This window comes from Carcharhinus amblyrhynchos, chromosome 1 (assembly GCF_965287045.1).
Source record: "Carcharhinus amblyrhynchos chromosome 1, sCarAmb.v2.hapA, whole genome shotgun sequence".
NCBI lineage: Eukaryota > Metazoa > Chordata > Chondrichthyes > Carcharhiniformes > Carcharhinidae > Carcharhinus > Carcharhinus amblyrhynchos.
In genome coordinates, this window is record NC_137324.1 from 180192236 (window position 1) to 180217795 (window position 25560).

At 43.9% G+C, this 25560-nt stretch overlaps 1 protein-coding gene across 6 annotated transcripts in view; it reads right to left on the minus strand.

The window, feature by feature from the left end:
• Positions 1-25560, minus strand: part of LOC145348133 (sodium/hydrogen exchanger 9B2-like) — a 121287-nt gene that overhangs the window by 91472 nt on the left and 4255 nt on the right. Inside the window, exon 1 of one of the 6 annotated variants that reach the window (XM_080196313.1) lies at positions 22279-22344. The exons of 4 other annotated variants lie outside the window; for them this stretch is intronic. Coding sequence is in view for 1 of the 2 variants with exons in the window: in XM_080196288.1 (XP_080052414.1) it covers positions 22279-22301 (23 nt within the window). In the remaining variant the exon portion in view is untranslated. Of the gene's footprint in view, positions 1-22278; positions 22345-25560 lie in introns of those variants that run through there. One more of the 6 variants, XM_080196288.1, reaches the window with a different exon arrangement.

A 25560-nucleotide genomic window follows, 5' to 3' on the forward strand; every position in this document is an offset into this window, starting at 1 on the left:
CTTACCCCTGTGTGTGTGTAAAAAAATTGCCCCTCTGGACAATTTTGCATCTCTCCTCTCTCACCTTAAACCTATGCCCTCTAATTTCCCCTGCTTTTGGGAAAAAATATTGACTATCTAGCTGATCTACACGCCTCATTATTTTATAGACCTCTATAAGGTCACCCCTCAGCTTCTACGCGCCAGAGAAAAACGTCCCAGACTATTCAGCCTCTCCTTATAACTCAATCCATCAAGTCCCAGCAGCATGCTAATAAATATTTTCCGTACTCTAATTTAATAATATCCTTTCTATAACAGGGTGACCAGAACTGTACACAATATTCCAAGTGTGGCCTTACCAATGTCTTATACAACTTCAACAAGACATTCCAACTCCTGTATTCAATATTCTGACCAATGAAATCAAGCATGTCTAATGCCTTCTTCACCACTCTGTCCACCTGTGACTCCACTTTCAACTGTATCCCTATCTCTCTTTGTTCTATAATTCTCCCCAATGCCCTACTATTAACTGAGTAAATCCTGTCCTGGTTGAATCTACCAAAATGTATCACTTTGCATTTATCTAAATTAAACTCCATCTGCATTTGTCAGCCCACTGGCCCAATTGATCAAGATCCCATTGCAATTAAAGATAACTTTCTTCACTGTCCACTATGCCACCAATCGTGGTGTCATCTGCAAACTTATTAACCATGCCTCCTATATTCTCATTCAAATCATGAATATAAATGACAAATAACAGTGGGTCCAGCACTGATCCCTGAGACACACCACTGGACACAGGCCTTCAGTTTGAAAAACAACCGTACAACCACCCTCTGGCTTCTGTCATCGAAGTGGAGAGGATCGCCAAGAAGATCGTGCATATCAACACGAGTTTCTACAAAGATGCAAGAAAGCAGACAAGATACCGAAAGGACTACAGATCACGAACCCACTCCGGTCAACCTATAACACGGACTACGCTGACAGACTTTGCCATCACACCTCTCACACGCTCCTCAACCATCTCATACACCAGCTCAACAGCAAACACCACAACCTGGAAGCCAAGATAGAGTCCATATTCTCAACTTGCGCTCAGGATGCAGACCACTGCAAAACTCTGCCAAGCAGATGAGTCAAAGGAACTATGCCATCTACATGCACAGCAAGAGGAGGAACTCGGCATCATCACCAGCAGCAACCAAGCCTCCCCCGGTACAATAGAAAACAGTACCAATGCAGAGAAGTCCATTGTTAACTTGTCGGACTACACACTTCAACTAGATGAAATCAAAGTTCTTATCCCAGGGCTCAATTTCTGCCCCACCATGCAGCAGACACAGAGGAATTCATCAGGCGAATGAGGCTGCGGGTGTTTTTCCACAAACCCCAAGAGGCCAACAGCAAACACAATGAGTCAACTAATGAACCGGAACAGCCAATAGAGAAATCCGCAGTTCAGCAACCGAAGGGGAAAGAGTCCAATTGGACTCCTCCAGAAGGCCACTGCCCTCGACTTGACATGTATGCCCAAGCCGTCAGGGGGTGCATCATCACCAGATTGATCAGTCGCACTCACAAGACAGCCCCGAACATCACCTAAGCACAACGCAACACCATCCGCAGTCTCAAGACCAACCACAACATTGTCATCAAACCAGCAGACAAAGGAGAGGCCATCGTCATACTGAACAGAACAGATTACTGCAAAGAAGTGTACCGAAAACTGAATGAGGAACACTACAGACAGTTACCCGCAGGTCTGACCAAAGAACACACCTGTCAATTCAACAGACTGATCAAGACCTTTGATCCGGACCTCCAGAGCACCCTCCGTGCTCTCATCCCACGTACTCCCTGCGTTGGAGATCTCTAGCACCTCCCGAAGATACATAAGGTAAACATATCCGGCCATCTCATCATATCGGGCAATGAGACCCTGTGCAAGAACCTCTCCGGCAACATCGAGGGCATCCTGAAACTCATTATACAAAGAACCACCCCCAGCTTTTGTCGCAACACTACGGTCTTCTTACAGAAACTCAGCACACATGGAGCAGTTGAACCAGGGACACTCCTCATCACAATGGAGGGCTCGGCACTCTACACCAGCATGCCCCCTGACGATAGCATTGCTGCAACTGCCTCAGTACTCAACGCCAACAACCGCCAGTCTCCAGATGCAATTTTACAACTCATCCACTTCATCCTGGACCACAATGTCTTCACCTTCAACAACCAGTTCTTCATCCAGACACATGGAACAGCCATGGGGACCAAATTCACACCTCAAAATGCCAACATCTTCATGCACCGATTCGAACAAGAACTCTTCACTGTACAGAACCTTCAACCGATGCTATACACTAGATACATAGGTGACATTTTCTTCCTTTGGATTCATGCTGAACAATCACTGAAACAACTATATGATGACATCAACAAGTTCCATCCCACCATCAAACTTACCATGGACTACTCTCCAGAATTGGTTGCATTCTTGGACGCACGCATCTCCATCAAAGACGGTCACCTCAACACTTCACTGTACTGCAAGCCCATGGATAGCCTCATGGTGCTCCACTTTTCCAGTTTCTTGCAACATACTTCCACATACTCTTGCAACTTGGCCAACATTGTCTACCTGATACACTGCAGGAAACAATGCCCCAAGGCATGGTACACTGGGGAGACCATGCAGAGGCTACAACGGATGAACGAACATTGCTCGACAATCACCAGGCAAGAGTGTTCTCTTCCTGTTGGGGAACACTTCAGCGGTCACAGGCATTTGACCTCTGGTCTTCCGAGTAAGCCTTCCCCAAGGCAACCTTCATGACACATGACAGTGCAGAGTCACTGAGCAGAGACTGATAGCCAAGTTCTGCACACGAGGATGGCCTCAGCCGGAATCTTGGGTTCATGTCATACTTTCTGTAAATCCCCCCCACCCCCCAATTGTCTGTACATGTAAAACTTGATTACCTATAAAGACTCACATTTTAACTATTATTTTGTAAATTGAGTTTGTGTCTGTATATGCCCTGTTTGTGAACAGAACTCCCACTTACCTGATCAAGCTATTAAGTATATTCATTAATATCTAATAAATGCAATAGAATAGGGTAGATCCTCATCTTGAGAAGTAGCACGAGAGGGCTAAATTAAAACTTGATTGGTCAGGGGTGGGTGGGGGGCATGACTGATACAATACCAACCCAAGACCAATTTCTACCCCATGTACATTTTATGATCAGGGCATACAGGCCAAATAATTGAAATCCTCTTTATCAGACTAATACAAAGTACCTGCCTCTCTCCTCACCATGTCCCTAAATCCATTCTCTCTCCAAAAACACTACCAATGGTCTCCTGACCCCTGTCTGTACTGTCTGCTTTAATGAACTTTAGTGCTAATTTGTTTACTAACTTTATTATTTTATAGGTGAAAACATTCTGCCTCCCAGTGCTAATCTGCAACCTCTGTACTCTGGAATTTGATCCAAATTCATATGGTGATGGGATCAATATTGTCAACCTTTAATTAGATCATCTTAAATGACTTTCCAAAGAAGACAAGTTCAAGCTCCTAATTTTCATCAGAATTTAAAATTCCTGTTCCCCTTGTTCTATCTTTGTTGTTCCAATCTGTGATCTCCCAACAGTAATAAAGATGAAATTTCTAAATTATTTTATTATATCAAGTTTTCAATAGTGTTGAAAACTGTAATCTGCTTATACCAAAACCTGTTTTAAATGTTATTTTTCTTAGTCTATCCATGGCCTTTGACAATGTTGACAACATCCTCTATCTCCTTTCATGTTTAATTTCTATTGTGGGACAGTCTTAGCTGGTTCCATTCTTATCTATGCAAATATATCCAGAGACCCATCAGCAATAGCTTTCTTTCCCACTCATATACTATTAACTCTGAGCTACTCCAAGGCCCTCTCATTTCTCACCTCAGATACAGCATCCAGGAACTTGTCAGGTTTCACATGTATGCTGAACAATGCTCAACTTTACATAAGAACATAAGAAATAGGAGCAGGAGTAGGCCATCTAGCCCTTCGAGCCTGCCCTGCCATTCAATAAGATCATGGTTGATCTGTCGTGGCTCAGTTCCACATTCTCGCCCTCTCCCCATAACCCTTAATCCCCTCGCTTATCAAAAACCCATCAACCCGCGTCTTAAAAATACTTAGCGAGGCAGCCTCCACCACCTCAAGGGGCAGAGAATTCCAGAGATTCACCACCCTTTGAGTGAAGAAGTTCCTCCTCAACTCCGTTCTAAACCGCCCCCCCTTTATCTTGAGGCTGTGCCCCCTAGTCCTACTGTCCTTTCTGAGCGGGAAGAGTATCCCCACCTCTATCCTATCCATCCCATTCATCATCTTATATGTCTCAATGAGATCTCCCCTCATTCTTCTAAACTCTAATGAGTACAAGCCTAGTTTATTCAGCCTCTCCTCATAGCTCAACCCCCTCAACTCCGGCACCAGCCTAGTAAACCTCCTCTGCACTCCCTCCAAGGCCAAAATATCCTTGCGTAAGTGCGGCGACCAAAACGGCACACAGTACTCCAGCTGCGGCCTCACCAATGCCCTATACAGCCACAGCAAGACCTCCCTACTTTTATATTCAATCCCCCTCGCTATGAAGGCCAGCATCCCATTAGCCTTCCTGACCACCTGCTGCACCTGCAGGCTGGGTTTTTGCGACTCATGCACAAGGACCCCGAGGTCCCTCTGCACCGTCGCCTGCTGCAGTTTTTCGCCACGTAAGCAATAGTCCTTCCTACCATTATTCTTTACCCAGAGGGTGGTGAGGGATTGGAATGCCCTGCCTGCTGCAGTTGTAAATGCGCCTAGTTTGGGGGCGTTTAAGAGGTCTGTGGACAGGTTTATGGACGAAAAGGGATTGGTTTAGGTTAGTGGGTCATTGTTGTTGTTTTTTTTTAACTGGTCGGCGCAACATCGTGGGCCGAAGGGCCTGTTCTGCGCTGTAATGTTCTATGTTCTATTCCTACCAAAGTGGACCACCTTGCACTTGCCAACATTAAATTTCATTTGCCAGTTCCTGGCCCATTCGCCCAGCCTATCTAGATCCTTCTGCAGACTCTCCACACCCTCCGCGCAATTTGCCGTTCCACCAATCTTGGTGTCATCAGCAAATTTCGACACCATACACTCGGTTCCCTCCTCCAGATCATCTGTATACATGGTAAATAGCTGAGGCCCCAGCACCGACCCCTGGGGCACTCCACTAGTCACCAACCGCCTATCCGAATAGCACCCATTAACCCCCACTCTCTGCCTCCTATTTGACAACCAATCCTCTATCCACGCTAACACCCTACCCCCAACTCCATGCCCCCTTACCTTCTGCAATAACCTCTTGTGAGGTACCTTGTCAAACGCCTTCTGAAAATCAAGAAAGACCACATCCACCGGTTCTCCTCTATCCACCGCCCTAGACACAGCCTCATAGAACTCCAATAAATTTGTCAGACACGACTTCCCCTTAACGAAACCGTGCTGTGTCTGCTCTATCAAGCAATTCCCCTCAAGATGCCTCGCTATTTCCTCCCTGATGACGGATTCTAACATTTTACCTACAACAGACGTTAAACTAACCAGCCTATAATTCCCTGCCTTTTGCCTGCCACCCTTCTTAAACAACGGCGTAACATTAGCCGCTTTCCAATCTTCCGGTACTTCCCCAGAATCCAGCGACGTTTGGAAAATAACCACCAAGGCATCCACTATCACCTCCGCCATTTCTTTCAGAACCCTCGGATGCATTCCATCCAGTCCTGGGGACTTGTCCACAATCAGTCCCTCCAGTCTGTCGAGCATCGCCTCTCTAGTAACAATAATGTCATTGAGACCCTCCAGTCCTACCACCTTTCCATCGCTAACACCGAGCAAATTATTCACGTCCTCCTCCGTGAAGACCGAAACAAAAAAGTTATTCAAGACCTCAGCCATTTCCCCATCCCCTACCACTAAGTCCCCCCTCTCATCCTCTAAGGGTCCAACGTTCACCCTAGCCAGCCTCTTCCTTTTTATATATTTATAAAAACTCTTGCTATCCTTTTTTATATTAAGCGCTAGCCCAGCTTCATAGTTTCTCCTACCCTTCTTTATCAACTTCTTTGTCAATCTTTGTTGACATTTAAACCTCTCCCAATCCTCCTCTCGCCCACTACTCTTAGCTACTCTAAACGCCTCCGCTTTTAATTTAACACTTTCCTTCACTTCCTTCGTTATCCACGGCTTATTACCTCTCCTCCTACGGTCCTTTTTGACCATCGGAATAAATTTCTGCTGAGCACCAAGAAAGATCTCCTTAAAGATCCTCCACTGCTCCTCAGCAGACCTACCTTCCAACGCGCTCCCCCAGTCAACATTCGCCAATTCTTCTCTCATCCTACCGTACTCCCCTCTGTTCAAACAAAGGACGCGCGTCCGGGAACCCACTTTCTCCTCCTCCATCTGCACCAGAAACTCCACCATACAATGATCACTCTCCCCAAGAGGATCTTTACCCAGCGGGTGGTGAGGGATTGGAATGCCCTGCCTGCTGCAGTTGTAAATGCGCCTAGTTTGGGGGCGTTTAAGAGATCTATGGATAGGTTTATGGACGAAAAGGGATTGGTATTGGCTAGTGGGTCATTGTTTTTGTAACTGGTCGGCGCAACATCGTGGGCCGAAGGGCCTGTTCTGCGCTGTAATGTTCTATGTTCTATGATCCTTCACCACAAGGTCCCTAATTCTACCCGCCTCATTACATAACACTAGATCCAGGATAGCACGCTCCCTCATTGGCTCCAACACACACTGTTCAAGGAAACTATCCCGGCAGCATTCCAAGAACTCCTCCTCGAGCCCACCGCGTCCAACATGGGTCGACCAATCAATATGTAGATTGAAATCCCCCATAATTATCGCCGTTCCGTTCCTGCACGCTGCACTTATTTGCGCGTTAACAACCCGCCCCACCTCCAGATCATTATTCGGGGGCCTATAGACGACACCCACCAGCGTCTTCCTCCCTTTGCTGTTCCTAATCTCCACCCACAACGATTCCACTTTCTGCTATTTGGTTCCTATATCATTCCTTGCTACCACCCTGATGCTATCCTTAATCAGCAGAGCTACGCCCCCCCTCTTTTTCTTCACGCCTACCCTTCCTAAACACTTGATACCCCTGGACATTCAGCTCCCAGTCCCTGTCACCTTGCAGCCACATCTCTGTAATGGCCACCAGATCATATCCATTTGTGCTGATCTGCGCCACCAGCTCATCCACTTTATTCCGAATGCTTCGTGCATTCAGAGAAAGTGCCTTCATCCCAGCCTTCACCTGGACCCTATTTGCCAGAACGCCACCAACCATACTCAGGCCCCCTACTCCCTTTATTATTGGGACATCCTTGGCCTCTTCCCTTACCTGTACCCTCTCCTTAACTTTAGACCCCGTAATGTCACCTACCCTCGCACCCTCCCCCCCCCCCTCAATTAGTTTAAAGCCCTGTCTACAGTCCTATTTACACGATTCGCCAGGACTCTGGTCCCAGCACGGTTCAGACCAACCCCATCCCACCTGAACAGGTCCCACCTACCCCAATACTGATGCCAATGCCCCATAAATTCAAACCCAATCCTCCCACACCAATCCCTGAGCCACCCATTCACTTCCTTAATCTTATCAACCTTACGCCCGTCTGCACTCGGTTCAGGCAGTAGCCCAGAGATAACCACCTTGTCGGTTCTACTTTTTAATTCCATTCTCAGCTTTTCATACTCCCTCCCCAGATCCTCAGTTCGCATTTTGCCTACGTCGTTGCCACCCACATGTACCACAACGACCGGATTCTCACCCTCCCATTCCAGGTTCCTCTGCAGCCCAGATGCGACATCCCGGACCCGAGCACCAGGCAGACAACACACCCTTCTGTGGCACTTTGTCATTGTGACAAAGGACAGTGTCAATACCCTTAACCCCACTATCCCCAATTACTACTACGTTCCTTTCCACCTTCTCTTTGCCTATGTCTTGCGTCTGCATCACTGCACTGTGTGCAGTTTGCTCACCAACCTCACCTCCCTCGTTCTCGTCCAGACTGGAAGCAAGAACCTCAAACCTGTTATGCAGATTGAGAGGCTGAGGCATCCGCTCCCCACCCTCCTTCCTCCGCTCCTCACCCTCCTTCCTCCGCTCAGCAGCCCCCTCTTGTTCCTGACCCTTAGAGTTAGCCAGTCTAGGGGGGGTGGATGTCACTTGCACCCCATTGACAATGGCACCCTCTCTCCCCCTGATGAGCCTCAGTGTCTGTAGCTCAGAGGCCAGCTCATCTACCTTGAGCTGGAGCTGCTCCAGCAACCTGCACTTACTGCAGACATGGTCACTGGGAAGGACCCTGGGGTCCACCAGTTCCCACATCATACAGAAACAACACATCACATGCCCCTCCATTATTCACTGTAGTAGTATTGAAAATTTCAACACGAACTTACCTGGCCCTTTTTCTCCCCAGCCCTTTTGCTCCTAAGCCCTAATAGCTCACTCTGCTTCCCTCTCACTCCGCTGCCCGCTGTCTACACCAGGCCTCCTTTTAAACCTGGCGCTATTTTAAAGCCTGCTCCCCCACAACACCCTGCTATCCACTCCCTTAGAATTCTTAAAGCGGTAGATACAAAAAGCCCGCAAAAATGCTTTTAAATGATTTAAACAGTTCTACAAGGTAAGTTCTTACTACAAAAGTGCTTTAAACTTATTTAAACAGGTTTTTAAACAGGTGATTTCTTATCTGTCTCTCTGCTCCAGCAAACCTCACCATCACTTCTCCTATCCCTCCACTATTTAATTTGTCACACTGCTTGAGTGACATTCAAAACTGGGTGGAGCAGAAATTTCCTCCAACTAAATACAGGGAAGATCAAAGCTATTGTCTTCCCTTCCACCCCCAAAGTCTTGATGAGGTTTCTCCTTATCCCCACTTACCACCAGCTTCCTTATTCATGTGATCATCCTATTATTTCTGCCACCTCCAGAATGATGACATTACAAAACACACCTTCCCCTCTCCTCGCAATATTCCAAAGAGCTGTTCCCTCCATGATCCCTTCGTCTACGGCGGCGCGGGCTCGTTGGGCCGAAGGGCCTGTTTCCCGTGCTGTGTTGTTCTTTGTTCTTTGTCTACTCCTCAGTTTAAAGGAGACGGTGGTGTAATGGTATTGTCACTGGACTAGTAATCCAGAGACCCAGAGTAATGCTCTGGAGACCTGGCTTCAAATCCTACCACATCAGATGGAAAAATTTGAATTCAATAAAAAGTCTGGAATTAAAAGTCTAATGACAACCATAAGACCATTGTCGATTGTCCCAAAAACCTGTCTGGTTCACGAATGTCCCTTAGGGAGGGAAGGTCTGACCTACACATGACTCCAGATCCACAGCAACGTGCTCCTCAGGGATGGGCAATAAATGCTGGCATCCCCTTCCCTAAGGCACTATTCCATGCAAGCAGAGGAAATACAACATCTGCCCTTTTATCTCCTCCCTCTCACCATCCAAACTCCCAAACACTCCTTCCAAGTGAAACAACAATTTACTTCTTTCAATTCAATATATTGTACTCACTGCTCATGATGTGGTCTGCTTGACACCGGGCAGATTAAAAACGAACTAGGTGATCCACGTTGCGAAATACCCCATTTAGTTTGCAAGCATGGCCCCGACTTTCCTGTCACTTGTAATTTCAATTCTCCTCCTTACTCTCACTCTGACTTTTCTACCTTTGTCCTTTTGCAGTGTTCTAATCAATCTCTCTTAAGTTTGAGGAAGGACACTTTGCAGCCCTTTGGACTCAATAACGAGTTCAAAGATTTTGGGCGGAATTATCCAGCCACGCTCACCCAAGACTAGAAATTCCTGTCCGAAGTCAACAGATCTTTGCACGGTCCTGTCCCACCTGCTATGATTCTCATGGTGCGTGGAACAGGAAAATTCCACCCTTTGGGTCATAACCTCCTTGTTTCTTTAATTTCTTTATTCTGCGTACCTCTTATATCCTGTGCCAGAGCAAGTCCCATTTCTCAAATACTGATATTCTTGCTAATCAGTATTACTTCCAGGTTTATTAATACCTTCAATTTAATATGATTATCATTATATTTAGATCCATGACATTCCTAGTCTCCCTAACCCTGTAATCTCCTTGAACACTACAATTCCCAAAGTCTCTGCACTTTTGGTTTTATCCTTTTAGTGTATCCATCTTCCCTTTGCCCCATCACTGACCACCACGTCTTCAGATGTTTAGGGTCCATGGTCTGGCCTAAGCGTCTCTGTTTCTCTGCCCTCCTCTTCTCCTTTAAGGCTTTCATTAAAATTCAGTTCTTTGACTATCCTTTAATTTATCCTTTATGATATCACCTTTTTCTGATTATGTCTTTATGCTTGGGATATTTTTCTACTTTGATGTTGCTATATCATTACTGGTTATTGGATTTTTCTTGCTAACACAATATTCTTCTCCACAATTCTCTCAATCACTTCTGGCTCAGGTTTCCCACACCAAATAGTCACTATTTATATATAAACCTCAACAGCGAATGTCAGCAGCTAAACAGAGTTTTACAGCCAATCAGAACCAGCCCTTGGCCCCACCATTAGCAACATGTTCCCTCATCCCCCTCCCCAATACAGGTCACTGGTATTGGGGGCCCTCCCGATGAGTACCCCTGCCTGTTTCCAGACATGCTCCTCCATCATGACCCCCTCCTGCATCATGCCCCCGATATCATAGAATCGTAGAAACCCTACAGTGTAGAAAGAGGCCACCTGGTCCATCGAGTCTGCACCATCCATAATTCCACCCCCCCCCCCCCCCAACCAGGCCCTACCCCCATATCCCTACACATTTACCCGCTAATCCCTCAACCTACACATCTCAGGACACTAAGGGGCAATTTTAGCATGGCCAATCAACTTAACTCGCACATCTTTGGACTGTAAGAGGAAACCACAGCACCAGGGGGAAACCCATGCAGACATGATGAGAATGTGCAAACTCCACACAGACAGTGACCCAAGCCAAGAATCAAACCCAGGACCCCGGAGCAGCAGTGCTAACCACTGTGCTATCGTGCTGTCCCATCATGACCCCTGATATGATCCAGGACCCCCACTCAGGCTCTACCCCTTTGCCACTACCCAACTGGCACTGCCAGGATGTCCAGATGGACACTATCTGCTGGCCATGCCCCCAGCCACCCAGGGGCTTCAATGGCCTCTGTGCTGGCGGAGACCAGCAGTGATTCTCGCCGTTATTGCACCATACCTGAAGGCCAGAGAACTCCTTACACTGGGATTTGAACAGGCTATGCAGATCTAAATGCTACTTTAAATATGTTAATCAGCCTTGTCCCCATTAGGAAGAGGCTGGGAGACTCGCAAACTATTTGGCGCCAAGTACAGAATGGATTTCAAGCCCGCATGCTTTTCTCTGGGATTGGAATGATCCACTAACAACGCGACAAGATCAGAGAATCACCTCAATATCTACATATAGGCACTTCTAACAAGGCCTCACTAGGTTGAAGCTCAGCTGCATGATTTTCTGAAGTACATATAACCAGCTCAGTCTGGATTAGCTAACATTGCATGAAATGAAGCAAGAAAATATCCTACCCTGGATGCAAAGCTACTCATCAGATAAACTTGCTCAGCTTTTGGAAGGGGTGTCGCTTGTGATATATTCATGGAGATTAAATGACACGGGTACCTACTAAGCACAAAAGCATAATGTAATATGAATGACAAAACAACATAATATTCTCTGCCAAATTCGTTTTACAACTCTATTTGTTTCTGATAGTTCTAAAACTAACACCAATTTTAATAGTGGTTATAAATAACAAAGTACTTCCCTCTTCGACAATAGAAGTAAAAGGGCATGTCGTCAGCACTTTTTCTCCCCATCCTGCATCTTGTCAAATCTCGAGATCTCACAGTAAGCAGAACTTTGTGATGTACATCTATAACATTATAGACTAATTGAAACAGATGAACTTTAGCTCCCAAGGTAGAAGATTAAAATGCAAATGGCACTGGTTCAAAACTTTTGTTTAGCCCGTATCAGACCAAAATTCCGGCCTATGATTTGATTACAGGCAAAAGATCTCACTTACACAAGTTTACCTCAGGCAACCAAAAGTCTGACAGACATTAAATAAATTGTTTTACGACTCTTCAGTAAAACATTAGTTACACATTAATAACATCTGCAAAAATGAACACTGAAATTGCTGAACTCTTTGATCACAGAATCCCTACCATGCAGGAGGCCATTCAGCCTGTCTAGCCTGCACTGACAACAATCCCACCTATCCCTAACCCTGTAAACCTATGTATTTATCCTGCTAGTCCGCCAACACTATGGGGCAATTCAGCATGGCAATCAACCTAACTCACACATCTTTGCAGTGTGGGAGGAAACCAGAGCATCTGGTGGAAATCCACGCAGACACAGGGAGAAAGTATAAACTCCATACAGTTAGTGGCCCAAGGCCAGAATTGAACCTGGATCCTGGCGCTGAGAGGCAGTAGTGCTAACCACTCTGCTACTGTGCTGCCCTTGCAACAAAAAATTTCAGCAATGCATCCAAAAGGAGGAGAAAGTTTGCCATTGTCCAGATTCTCATTTAGGAACAGAGGAGCATTCCAAAGTTCCATCAAGCCTGCTCTGCCATTCAATGTGATCATGGCTAATCTTCCACCTCAACGTCACTTTGCTGCTCTATTCCCTTGATGCCATTTGTATCCAGAAATTCATTTCTGACTTGAGCATGCTCAATGATTGAGCCAACACATCCCTTTGAGATAGAGAATTTCAAAGATTCACCACTGAGAGGGAGGGTGAAGAAACCCCTCCCTCTCAGTTCTAAATGATCTGCTCCTTATTGTGAGACTGTGTTCTATGCTTTTAGACTGACCATCCTGTGCACACCTACTCTGTCTGGGCCTGTAAGAATTTTGTATGTTTGACAATAGCACAGTGCCCAGAAGAGGCCCTTTGGCCCATCAAATCTGCACCGACGCATGAAATGCCCTGACGTGCCCCCTAATCCCACTTCCCAGCTCTTGCCCATAGCCTTGAATGGTATGGCATGCCAAGTACTCATCCAGGTACTTTTTAAAGAATGTGATCGCAGTTGAGGAGGAACTTCTTCACTCAAAGGGTGGTGAATCTCTGGAATTCTCTGTCCGTTGAAGTGGTGGAGGCTACCTCGCTAAATATTTTTAAGACGCGGGTTGATGGGTTTTTGATAAGAGAGGGGATTAAGGGTTATGGGGAGAGGGCGGGAATGTGGAACTGAGCCACGACAGATCAGCCATGATCTTATTGAATGGCGGGGCAGGCTCGAAGGGCTAGTTGGCCTACTCCTGCTCCTATTTCTTATGTTCTTATGCCTCCACCATCCTTCCAGGCAACACATTCCACGCACGGAGTAAAAAGGTATTTCCTCAAATCCCACTTAAACCTCCCACCCTTCACTTTTAACTTGTGTCCCCTAGTAACTAACCCTTCAACTAAGGGGAACAGCTACTCCCTGTCCATGCCCTTCATAATCGTGAACACATGAATCAGGTCACCCTCTCAGTCTTTTCTGCTCCAACGAAAACAACCCAAACCTATCCAACTTCTCTTCATAATTTAAAATGTTCCATCCCAAGCAGCATCCTGGTGAATCTCCTCTGCAGCCCCTTCACATCCTTCCAAAAATATGGCAATCAAAACTGCACACAGTACTCCAGCTGCGGCCTCATTAAAGTTCTATACAACTCCATCATGACATCTCTGCTTTTGTAACCTATGCCCCGATTGATAAAGATAAGTGTGTCATATGCCTTTTTCACCACCTTATTAACCTGCCTTTCCGCCTTCAGAGATCTATGGACAAACACGCCAAGGTCTCTTTGTTCTTCGGAACTTCCCAGTGTCAAACCTTTCATAATATACTTCCTTGTCAAATTACTCCTTCCAAAGTACATCACCTCACACTTTGTTCGATTAGCTCCCATTCTCTGAAACTCTAGCGAGTAGAGGCTCAGTTTCCTCAATCCCTACTGTCATCCCATGGATGAGTCTGGTGAACCTCTCTCCATTGCATTTCCTCAAAAAGGGATGTATATCCTTCCTTACATAAGGAATCCCAAAGCTATACACAATACTCAGGTGTGGTCTACCAAGGCTCTATATATTTGCAACATCTTTACTCCCATACTCAAATGGCCTCACGATAAAGGCCTACATATCATTTGCTTTCCTAATTGCTTGCTGCACCTGCATGCTAGCTTTTGTAACTCGCTTTGGCCATCAATACTTTCCAACATCTTCCCATTTAAGAAATATTTTGTCTTGCTGTTTTTTTCTGCCAAAGTGCAAAATTTCATGCTTAATTACATTGTATTCCATTTGCAACGTTCTTGCCATTTTCTTACCCTGCTCAAGCCTCTTTGAAGCCTTCTTGCATCCTCCTCAATTTACATTCACAACTAGTTCTGATCATCAGCAAATTTGGAAATATTATGTTTGGTTCCCACACCCAATCATTTCTATAGGTTGTAAACAGTTGTGGAACTAGCACCAATTCTCGCACTGCCCCAAACAGCCTGCCAACCTGAGAATGATCCACTTTATTCCTACTCTGTTTTCTGTCTGTGAACAAATTCTCAATCCATACCAGTACTTTAGCCCCAGTCCCATGTGCTCTAATTTTGTTTACTCACCTCCTGTATGGGGCCTTATCAAGGGCTTTTTAAAAATCAACTGGTTCTCCTTTATTTATGCTGCAGGTAACAGCCTCAAAAAACTCAAACGGGTTTGTCAAATTTGGGGTGATTTCCCTTTCAGAAACCCACGCTGACTCTGCCCAATCACATCATTATTTTCCAAGTGTCTAGTTACCACACTGTTTATTCTAACTTTTACCCTATTAATTGTGTCAAACTAACAGGTCTTTGTTTTATCTCTCCCTCCCTTCTTAAAAAGTGGGGTTACACTCATTACTTTGCAATCTGCATGGACTTTTCTAGAATCTGTAGAATTTTGAAAGAAAGCCACCAATGCACCCATTACCTCAATAGTCACCTCCTACAACAATCTGGAATGTAGGTCATCAGGTCCAGGGGATTTATCAACCTTCAAATCAATTAATGCTTTGAGTACTCTCTCTTTATTAATACTAATTTATTTCAATTCCTTATTTTCATAAGCACCTTGATTTCCACGTACTTCAGGGAGATTTTCTGTAAGTTCCCCATGAAGACAGACACAAAGTGTTCAATTTCTTAGCCATTTCCCTGTTGTCCATTAGAAATTCTCCTTCTCTGCCTGTAATTGACCCACATTTGTCTTTGTTAATCTCTTCTTTTTCACATACCTAAAGGAGCTTTAGGTTTCTCACTAATTTGCATTCATAATTCTCTTTTTCTTTCCTTAATCAGTTTCTTGGTCTTCCTTTGTTGGATTCTAAATTGCTTCCAATTCGTGGGCTTACCACTCTTTCTGACAACCTTACAAAACACTTCCTTTGGTTTATGCAATCTTTAACTTATTTTGTTGGTCATGGTTAATTCACTTTTCCTGTTGGTTGTGTCTCTTAGAGGAATGTATATTTATTGCAGACCGTGTCATACTTCTGTACCAGCCATTGCCTGCCTACTGCCAAATATTTTTGAACAAAGAACAGTACAGCAGAGGAACAGGCCCTTCAGCTCTCCAAGCCTTAGCTGATCATGATGCCCTAACAAAAAAAAACCTCTGCCCTTACTTAGTCTGTATCTCTCTATTCTTGTATCCATCCAAATGCCTCTTAAATGTGACAAATGTGCCTGCTTCCACCACCTCCTCTGGCAGCACATTCCAGGCACCCACCACTCTGCATGAAAAACCTCTCCTGCACATCTACCTTAAACTTTTACCCTCTCACCTTGAACCTGTGCCCCCTTGTAATTGACACTTCTGCCCTTGGAAAAAGCCTCTGACTATCCATCAAGTCTATGCCTCTCATAATTTTGTAGAGGAAGTGTAGTGTATTTTCACAATCCACCATCGCCAACTTGCCCCTCCTGCCTTCACAGTTCCTTTGCGCAGATTTAAGACCCTAGTTTTGAAATTAACTATATCACTTTTAAATTTAATGTAAAAATCTACCACATTTTTGTCACTATTCATTTACAGTAAGGTTATTAATTAGCCCTTTCTCATTACATAATATTAAATATAAAACCCCTATTTGGTTCATCAACATACTGCTCCGGAAATCCATCTCGTACACACACACTCCAGGTGGGAATAGTTTCTCACTATGTACCCCTCAGGATCTGAATACCCCGATCTCAGTCTTCTTTCCTCCAAGGAAAACAGTCTCAACATCTCCAATTTGTCCTCTTAACTACAGTTCTTTACATCTGGAGTAATTCTTGTGAACTATACCAATGCAACAATTAAGGTATCCAGAACTTCAAGGTGAGAGGGAGAAAGTTGGAGGGAGATGTGCAGGGGGAGGTTTTCACACAAAGAGTGGTGGGTGCCTGGAACCCGCTGCTGGAGGTGGTGGTGGAAGCAGGCATTCTAGCAACATTTAAGAGGCATCTGGATGGGTACAAGGGAGGGAATAGAGGGATACAGACTAAGAAAGGGCAGGAGGATTTTTTAGAAGTTTAATTAGGGCATCATGATTGGTATATGTTTGGAGGGCTAAAGGACCTGTTCCTACGCTGTACTTCACTTAGTGTACCAGCTACCTCTCCTCTTATCTTCAAACTATGATCTCTAGTCCTTTACTCTCCCACTATGGGTTTTTATTTATGCCTTATTTGGTGCATTTTCCCAGAAATATTTTGTATAACCCTCTCTCTAGACATATACTTACAGAATATTGCTATGCTTTAAAAAAAATCTATGGCAGACAAAAATATTTTAACCTTTCTAAAACAGTACCTCTGATCTTCATAAGCTACGATGCTTGTAATCACTGAAACTAAGTATGCTGTATCAATGCAGAGATATACCAAAACATTTCAACTGATTAAAATGGAATTAAAATAGATTTTTTGATTAATTAATAACACTGTAGCCTATCGAGTCAGAGCAAACTTGCAAAGAAATTGTATGGTCCCAGAAGCAAAATTCTGGGACAATTCCAGCTGTTGGAGGACGAGGGGGGGGGGCAAGTGGAATTTGGCATTCATACCTAGATTAACCATCTCACTGGCCCATTTAGACATTTTCAAGAATTTATGATCTAGATGGAGAAAGGGAGGATGGTGGGAGCAGAAGGGGAAGAAAAAAAGAGGTCTGAGTAAGTTCTCGTAAGAGGCTGTCAAAAGCAGGCGCAGATTCCATTTAGGGCTGAAGGCTCCAACACAGGAGGATTGCCTTGCAATTAGTTCCCAGACAGATAAATTATGATTACAGAATGGGTTTTCTGTGTTCCAAGAATATATTTTCAGTTTGGCCCATTCCATTAGTGTGGTAAGCTGACACCCCCCTGGAACTCTGGCTTATTGTACTGCCGTAGGCACAGGCACCTGACCCTATCATTTAAATGACGTAGTCATCAGAATTTAAACATAAAATACATACATATGCTGCAAATCTGAAATAAATGCAAAATGTTGGAAATACTCAACAGATCAGGCAACATCTGTGAAGAGAAACAGATTTAACATTTCAGGACAATGACCCTTTATCAGATTCTGGCAGGTAGGTGAGGATCTCCTCCAAAACATGGCACCTCTGACAATGCAGCACTCTCTCAGTACTGCACTGAAGTTCCTTAAGTCCCTCCTTGGGTAGATGTTAAAGATCTCACGGCATAATTTTGAAGAAAAGCAGGCGAGACATTGCCATTTATACCGAAAAAGTGCAACTTTGAAACGGTGTCCTCAGTTGATTTGTTTTTGATTATGTCTTCTGCCTGGCACTACGTTTTTCTAATCTTATAACCAAGTTCTCTGATGGTAGGAACCAGTGTCGTAACGTCTCCAGTTTGCCATAATGGCTATAACTGAACTTGTACTCTGCTGATGAGGTTATAAAATTCAGTATTCCATTTGATTTGCTGATTATAATTACACGCAGTGTTATGTCAGCAGCCTAAACCTTTTTCAACATTTTTGCTAATTCAACATAATTGCTGGAATATACACATCACCCGTTTTAAAAAAATATCTCATGTAAAATACTTCACATTTATCTATATCTAATAGGTTGATTTATTTCCATACTTTGTCTAGGTGGACTCCTGGTTGCCTCTTCAGATTTGATAGTCTGCTCTCTTGGTTCAGTACTGTCTGCAAATTTGGCCAGTTTTCACTGAGTTTAAATCCAGGTTGCTCAGATAAATATCGCTGAAAAAAGGCATTTCAAAACTTTTTATCTTGTCTCTTTTTCAGCAATACTCAAGTTCTACACTACCAAATGATTATTTTCTCATTTAATGAGAAATCATAAGGGTGTCAACATTAATGTTTGAAGTATTCTGCACAATGTTTCATTGCTCATCAATACCAATCCTCAAATTAGCAGATGCTGATTACATATGAACAATGACAACAGATAAAGAGCTTCTGGTCCACCTAGCTTGCCACATACCATTGTGACAGTATATATGGATTAGACTATATGCACTTCACCCACCCAAAATCACAAGCTCTCCAGAAAAATGAGGTAAAAAATTGTCAGCTTAGGGGGAATTAAATCTGAGAAATATCTCTTTCATGTAATGAGATAGCAAAACCAATCCTGACAATCACTTTGGTCCTGAATTTCTGGCTACATTTTGTAAGTGGTGACGTTCACCTTAACCAGAAACAGCATCAACACTCACCTGAAAGAATTTAGTGAATCAGCATTCACTGTACCATTCCAGGGATCCACTATACCCTGGAAAAAGAAATTCCTTCTTGTACCGAACTTAGATCTGGTCTTACATATCTTGTGAACAGTGGTCTTCCCTAATTTACTCAACTGGAACAAAATGTCAACCGGAACACAATCTTATCTATCAACCTGAATGAAATTAGCCTTAGTGTACATAAGAACATAAGAAGTAGGAGCAGGAGCAGGCCATCTAGCCCCTCGAGCCTGCTCCGCCATTCAATAAGATCATGGCTGATTTGAAGTGGATCAGTTCCACTTTCCTGCTTTCTCCCCATAACCCTTAATTCCCTTGTCTGTCAAAAACCTATCTACCCGTGACTTAAATATATTTAGCGAGGTAGCCTCCACCACTTCAACGGGCAGAGAATTCGAGAGATTCACCACCCTTTGAGTGAAGAAGGTCCTCCTCAACTCCGATCTAAACTGCCCCCCCCACCTTATCTTGAGGCTGTGTCCTCTAGTCCTGCTGTTCTTTCTAAGTGGGAAGAATCTCTCTACCTCTACCCTATCCATCCCCTTCATTATCTTATACGTCTCTATAAGATCCCCCCTCATCCTTCTAAACTCCAATGAGCACAGACCCAGTCTATTTAGTTTCTCTTCATAGTCCAACCCGTCATCTCCGGTATCAGCCTAGTGAACCTCCTCTGCACTCCCTCCAAGGCCAAAATATCCTTGCACAAGTGCGGCGACCAAAACTGCACACAGTACTCCAGCTGCGACCTCACTAGTACCCCGTACAGTTGCAGCAAGATCTCCCTGCTTTTATATTCTATCCCCCTTGCTATAAAGGCTAGCGTTCCATTTGCCTTCTTGATCACCTGCTGCACCTGCAGACTGGGGTTTTGCGACTTGTGCACAAGGGTAGAATTTCAACTTTTAAATTAATTTTGATTACTAAGGTGCTTTATCATGAGAATTAGTCTAGTGACCCTCTTTGGCATCCTTTCCAAAGTCTTGGAGGGAGGCCTTGGAGGGAGTGCAGAGGACGTTTACTAGGCTGATGCCGGAGTTGAGGGGGTTGAGCTATGAGGAGAGGCTGAATAAACTAGGCTTGTACTCGTTAGAGTTTAGAAGAATGAGGGGAGATCTCATTGAGACGTATAAGATGATGAATGGGATGGATAGGATAGAGGTGGAGAGACTCTTCCCGCTCAGAAAGGATAATAGGACTAGGGGACACAGCCTCAAGATAAAGGGGGGATGGTTTAGAACGGAGTTGAGGAGGAACTTCTTCACTCAAAGGGTGCTGAATCTGTGGAATTCTCTGCCCGTTGAAGTGGTGGAGGCTACCTCGCTAAATATTTTTAAGACGCGGGTTGATGGGTTTTTGATAACAGAGGGGATTAAGGGTTATGGGGAGAGGGCGGGAATGTGGAACTGAGCCACGACAGATCAGCCATGATCTTATTGAATGGCGGGGCAGGCTCGAAGGGCTAGATGGCCTACTCCTGCTCCTATTTCTTATGTTCTTATGTCTCAATATCGCCAACCATATGAGACGAAAACTGGAGAACAATACTCCAAGCAAGGTCTGACCAAAATCTTATCATCAATTGTTCTACGAATGTACCCAACACCCTATTTGCTCAAGCTTCTGCTTTACAATCTCAATCTTGCTCATGGAGCATTAGAGATGTATGCATCAAATGCTTAAATCTCTTTCTTTACCCAAATATTTTAATGCCCTTCTCTTAAGGGTGTATGCATTTTGAATTGAACCTTCCAACACTACATTTTTCTAAATTAAACATTACTCAATGGCCCAATCTCCCCACACAAGAGTCATCACCTGGCGCCATTGATCATTTTCTACAATCCTACACTCCATACAGCCGTTAATATGATATGCAATTTTGCAATTCGTTTCTGCAGCACTTACATCTTAGTAAAAATAGTGAAGAACAATGATTTCAGCAGCAACCTTTGAGAGACACCACCAGTCTCCAAATAGATCCAAATCCATCTCTAACTACCTTTTACCTTCGAGAAAGCTCTCATTCCTTTTCAATTATTATCTACTAATAACAGAAACTTCAATCCTGCAGGGAAGCCTCTTTTGTGACAGACTTTCAAAGTCTAAGAAGATGGTATTTCCTACTCGTTATCCAATTTTTTAGGCATTCCTTGTAATTTTCAACTATTTACAAATATCTATTGACAGTTTATGACAGAGTTTTCATTTTTCAGGTTGGCTCTTGAAATTTGACAATACAGGAATTAAGAGATAGAATAGGCAATTCAGCCCTTTTGAGCCCCCTCTGCCATTCCAAGTGACCATGGCCAATCTCCATCTCATGCTAACTCCACTTCCCTGCCTTTTCCCCAGAACCTTTTATCCTGCTTTTGATCAAATATTTATCTATCTCTTTCTTGAATCCATTGATTGATTCTGCATCCACTGCACTCTGGGCCGGTGAGTTCCATAGATTCACAACCCTCTGTGAAACTGTGTGCTACTCCCCCTTTTTACTCTACAACTATTGACCAGAAGGTATAAAGTGCAACCAGCTTACTGTACCAATTTCCATTATAAACATTGACATATAAGTTATTAATAGGAACGTTGAATAAGAGTTTGTAGATTTAAAGATTTTAATACAAATATAGAATGCTATCTAGATTTCCAGCTGTTCCATTGCTCACCTGGGTGCATTAGCAATTGAAATTTCATTATAATGAGAAAAGTTTGGGGTCTGTGATGTCAACAACTTGCTTTTTTTATTGTTCCTTTAATGCAGTAAAACACGGCAGACATGTCAAAGGAGCAATATCTGACAAAAAAAATACATAGAGATATTAAGAAAGATGACCAAAAACTTGGTCAGAGTGGAAATTAAAGAGTTTAGAGCTTAGGCAACTAAAGGAATGGCTATAAATAGTGGGGAGATATAATAGTGGACATGCACAATTGACCAGAATTGGAGGAACACAGAGATCTTGAGGATGTGGGACTGGGGAAGGTTATAAATGTAGGAAGGGGCAAGGCTATCAGAGATATCTGAAAGCAAACATGAGAATTTTAAAATTGGAGGCATTGCCTAACCAGGAACCAAGGTAGGTCAGTGACCATGGGGGTGAAAGGCGAATGTTGAGTACAGGTAAGTTGAGCGCGGACAAAGTTTTGGATGAGTTGGTTTACAAAAAGATCCATCAGGAGGGAACTGGGATAGGTAAGTCCACAGGTCAGAAAGCCTTGGATGGGAATTTCAACAGTGGATGATTGGAGACAAGCAATGTTTTAGAGGTAGAAGGAGTCGGTCTTGATGATGAAAAGGATGTTGGATTGGAAGCTCACTTCAGGGTATAACAATCTCACATTTACCTGCTAGGAATCTTGCTCCACATCAGAAGAAATGAGAGACTTCTTTCATTTAAGATGCTTTTGCATCTATAACAAAATATAACACTTTTGAAATATAACAATGTATACTTGATATAAGACTTTTGCATTAATATAGAGTCATAGAGGTCTACAGCACGGAAACAGGCCCTTCGGCCCAACTTGTCCACGCCACCCTTTAATTTAAAACCCTTAAGTTAATCCCAGTTGCCCACATTTGGCCCATATCCCTTTATGCCCATCATGCACATGTAACTATCTAAATGCTTTTTAAAAGACAAAGTTGTACCCGCCTCTACTACTATCTCTGGCAGCTTGTTACAGACACTCACCACCCTGTGTGTGAAAAAATTGCCCCTCTGGACACTTTTGTATATCTTCCCTCTCACCTTAGACCTATGCCCTCTAGTTTTAGACTCCCCTACCTTTGGGAAAAGATATTGACAATCTACCTTGTCTATGCCCCTCATTATTTTATAGACCTCTAAGGTCACCCCTCAGCCTCCTACACTCCAGAGAAAAAAGTCCCAGTCTATTCAGCCTCTCCTTCTACCTCAATCCATCAAGTCCCGGTAGCATCCTAGTAAATCTTTTCTGCACTCTTTCTACTTTAAAAATATCCTTTCTAATAACAGGGTGACCAGAATTGCTCACAGTATTCCAAATGTCTTGTACAACTTCAAGACATCCCAACTCCTGTATTCAATGTTCTGACTGATGAAACCAAGCATGCCAAATGCCTTCTTCACCACTCTGTCCACCTGTGACTCCACTTTCAAGGAGCTATGAACATGTACCCCTAGATCTCTCTGTTCTGTAACTCTCCCCAACACCCTACCATTAACTGAGTAGGCCCTGCCCTGGTTCAATCTACCAAAATGCACCGCCTCGCATTTACCTGAATTAAACTCCATCTGCCGTTCGTCAGCCCACTGGCCCAATTGATCAAGATCCCTTTGAATTGAAGATAACTTTCTTCACTGTCCACTATGCCACCAATCTTAGTGTCATCTGCAAACTTACTAACCATGCCCCCTATATTCTCATCCAAATCATTAATATAAATCATAAATAACAGTGGGCCCAGAACTGATCCCTGAGGCACATCGCTGGTCACAGGCCTCCAGTTTGAAAAACAAGTCTCTACAACCCCCCTCTGGCTTCAGTCAAGAAGCCAATTCTGTATCCATTTAGATACCTCACCCTGGATCCCGTGAACTTTAACTTTATGCAACAACCTACCATGCAGTACCTTGTCAAAGGCCTTGCTAAAGTCCATGTAGACAACATCAACTGCACTGCCCTCATCTTCCTTCTTGGTTACCCCTTCAAAAAACCTTAATTAAATTTGTGAGACGTGATTTTCCACTCACAAAACCATCATGACTGTCCCCAATCAGTTCTTGCGTCTCCAAATGCCTGTAGATCCTGTCTCTCAAAATACCTTCCAATAATTTACCCACCACAATTATGAGACTCACTGGCCTATAGTTCCCAGGCTTTTCCCTGCAGCCCTTTTTAAACAAAGACACAACATTTGTCACTCTCCAATCTTCAGGCACCTCACCCGTGACTATCGATGATTCAAATATCTCAGCTGGGGGACCCGCAATTTCCTCCCTAGTCTCCCACAACATCCTGGGATATACATCATCAGGTCCCAGGGATTTATCTACCTTGATGCATTTTAAGACTTCCAGCACCACCACCTCTGACATATGTACACTCATCAAGACATCACTATTTATTTCCCCAAGTTCCCTAACATCCATGCCTTTCCTCAGTAGTAAATACTGATGAGAAATATTCATTTAGGATCTCACCCATCTCTTCTGGATCTGCACATGGATGACCTTGTTGATCCTTAAGAGGCCCTACTCTCTCCCTTGTTACTCCTTTGCCCTTTATGTATTTGTAGAAGCTCTTTGGATTCTCCTTTGTTTTGGCAGATGAGGCAATCTCGTGTCACCTTTTTGCCCTCCTGATTTCTCTCTTAACTCTACTCCTAGAGCCACTATACTCTTCAAGAGATTCACTTGCTCCCAGCTGCATATGCATGTCATATGTTTTTTTCTTCTTCTTGACCAGGGCTTCAATATCCTGAGTCAGCCAGGGTTCCCAACTTCTGCTAGCCTTGCCTTTACTTTAAGGGGAATATGTTTACCCTGAAGCCTGGTTAACACACTTTTGAAAGTGTGCCAAATATCAGACATCCCTTTGCCTTCCCACAGACGCCCCCAATTAACTTTTGAAAGTTCCTGTCTGATACCAGCAAAATTGGCCTTGCCCCAATTTAGAATTTTAACTTCTGGGACAGACCTATCATTCTCCTTAGCTACTTAAACCTAACAGAATTATGGTCACTGGTCCCAAAGTGATCCCTCACTAATGCTTCTGTCACCTGCCCTTCCTTATTTCCCAAGAGGAGGTCAAGTTTTGCCCCCTCTCTAGTCGGGCCATCCACATACTGAATGAGAAATTCCCCCTGAATACAGTCAACAAATTTCTCTCCAAGCAACCCTCTAATACTATGGCTGTCCCAGTCAATGTTGGGAAAGTTAAAATCTCCAACTATTACCACCCTGTTTTTCTTAGAGCTATCTGTAATCTCCTTACATATTTGCTCCTCAATTTCCTGCTGACTATTTGGGGGCCTATAGTACAACCCTATCAAAGTGATTGCCCCCTTCTTATTTTTCAGTTCTACCCATATAGACTCAGTGGCCAAACCCTTGGACATATTCCCTCTCAGTATGGCTGTGATGCTTTCCCTAATCAAAAGTGCAACTTCCCCTCCTCTCTTACTCCTGTTCTATCTTTCCTACAGCATCTGTAACCTGGAACATTGAGCTGCCAGTCCTGTCCTTCCCTTAGCTACGTTTCGGTAATTGCTATAATATCCCAGTCCCATGTACCCATCAATGCCGAGTTCATCTGCCTTGCCCATCAGGCCTCTTGCATTGAAATAAATACAGTTTAATCTGGACTTAATAAGAACATAAGAAATAGGAGCAGGAGTAGGCCATCTAACCCTTCGAGCCTGCCCCGCCATTCAATAAGATCATGGCTGATCTGAAGTGGATCAGTTCCACTTTCCCACTTTCTCCCCATAACCCTTAATTCCCATGTCTATCAGAAATCTATCACCCGTGACTAAATATATTCAACAAGGTAGCCGCCGCCACTTCAATGGGCAGAGAATTCCAGAGATTCACCACCCTTTGAGTGAAGAAATTCCTCAACTCCGTTCTAAACTGCGTGCCC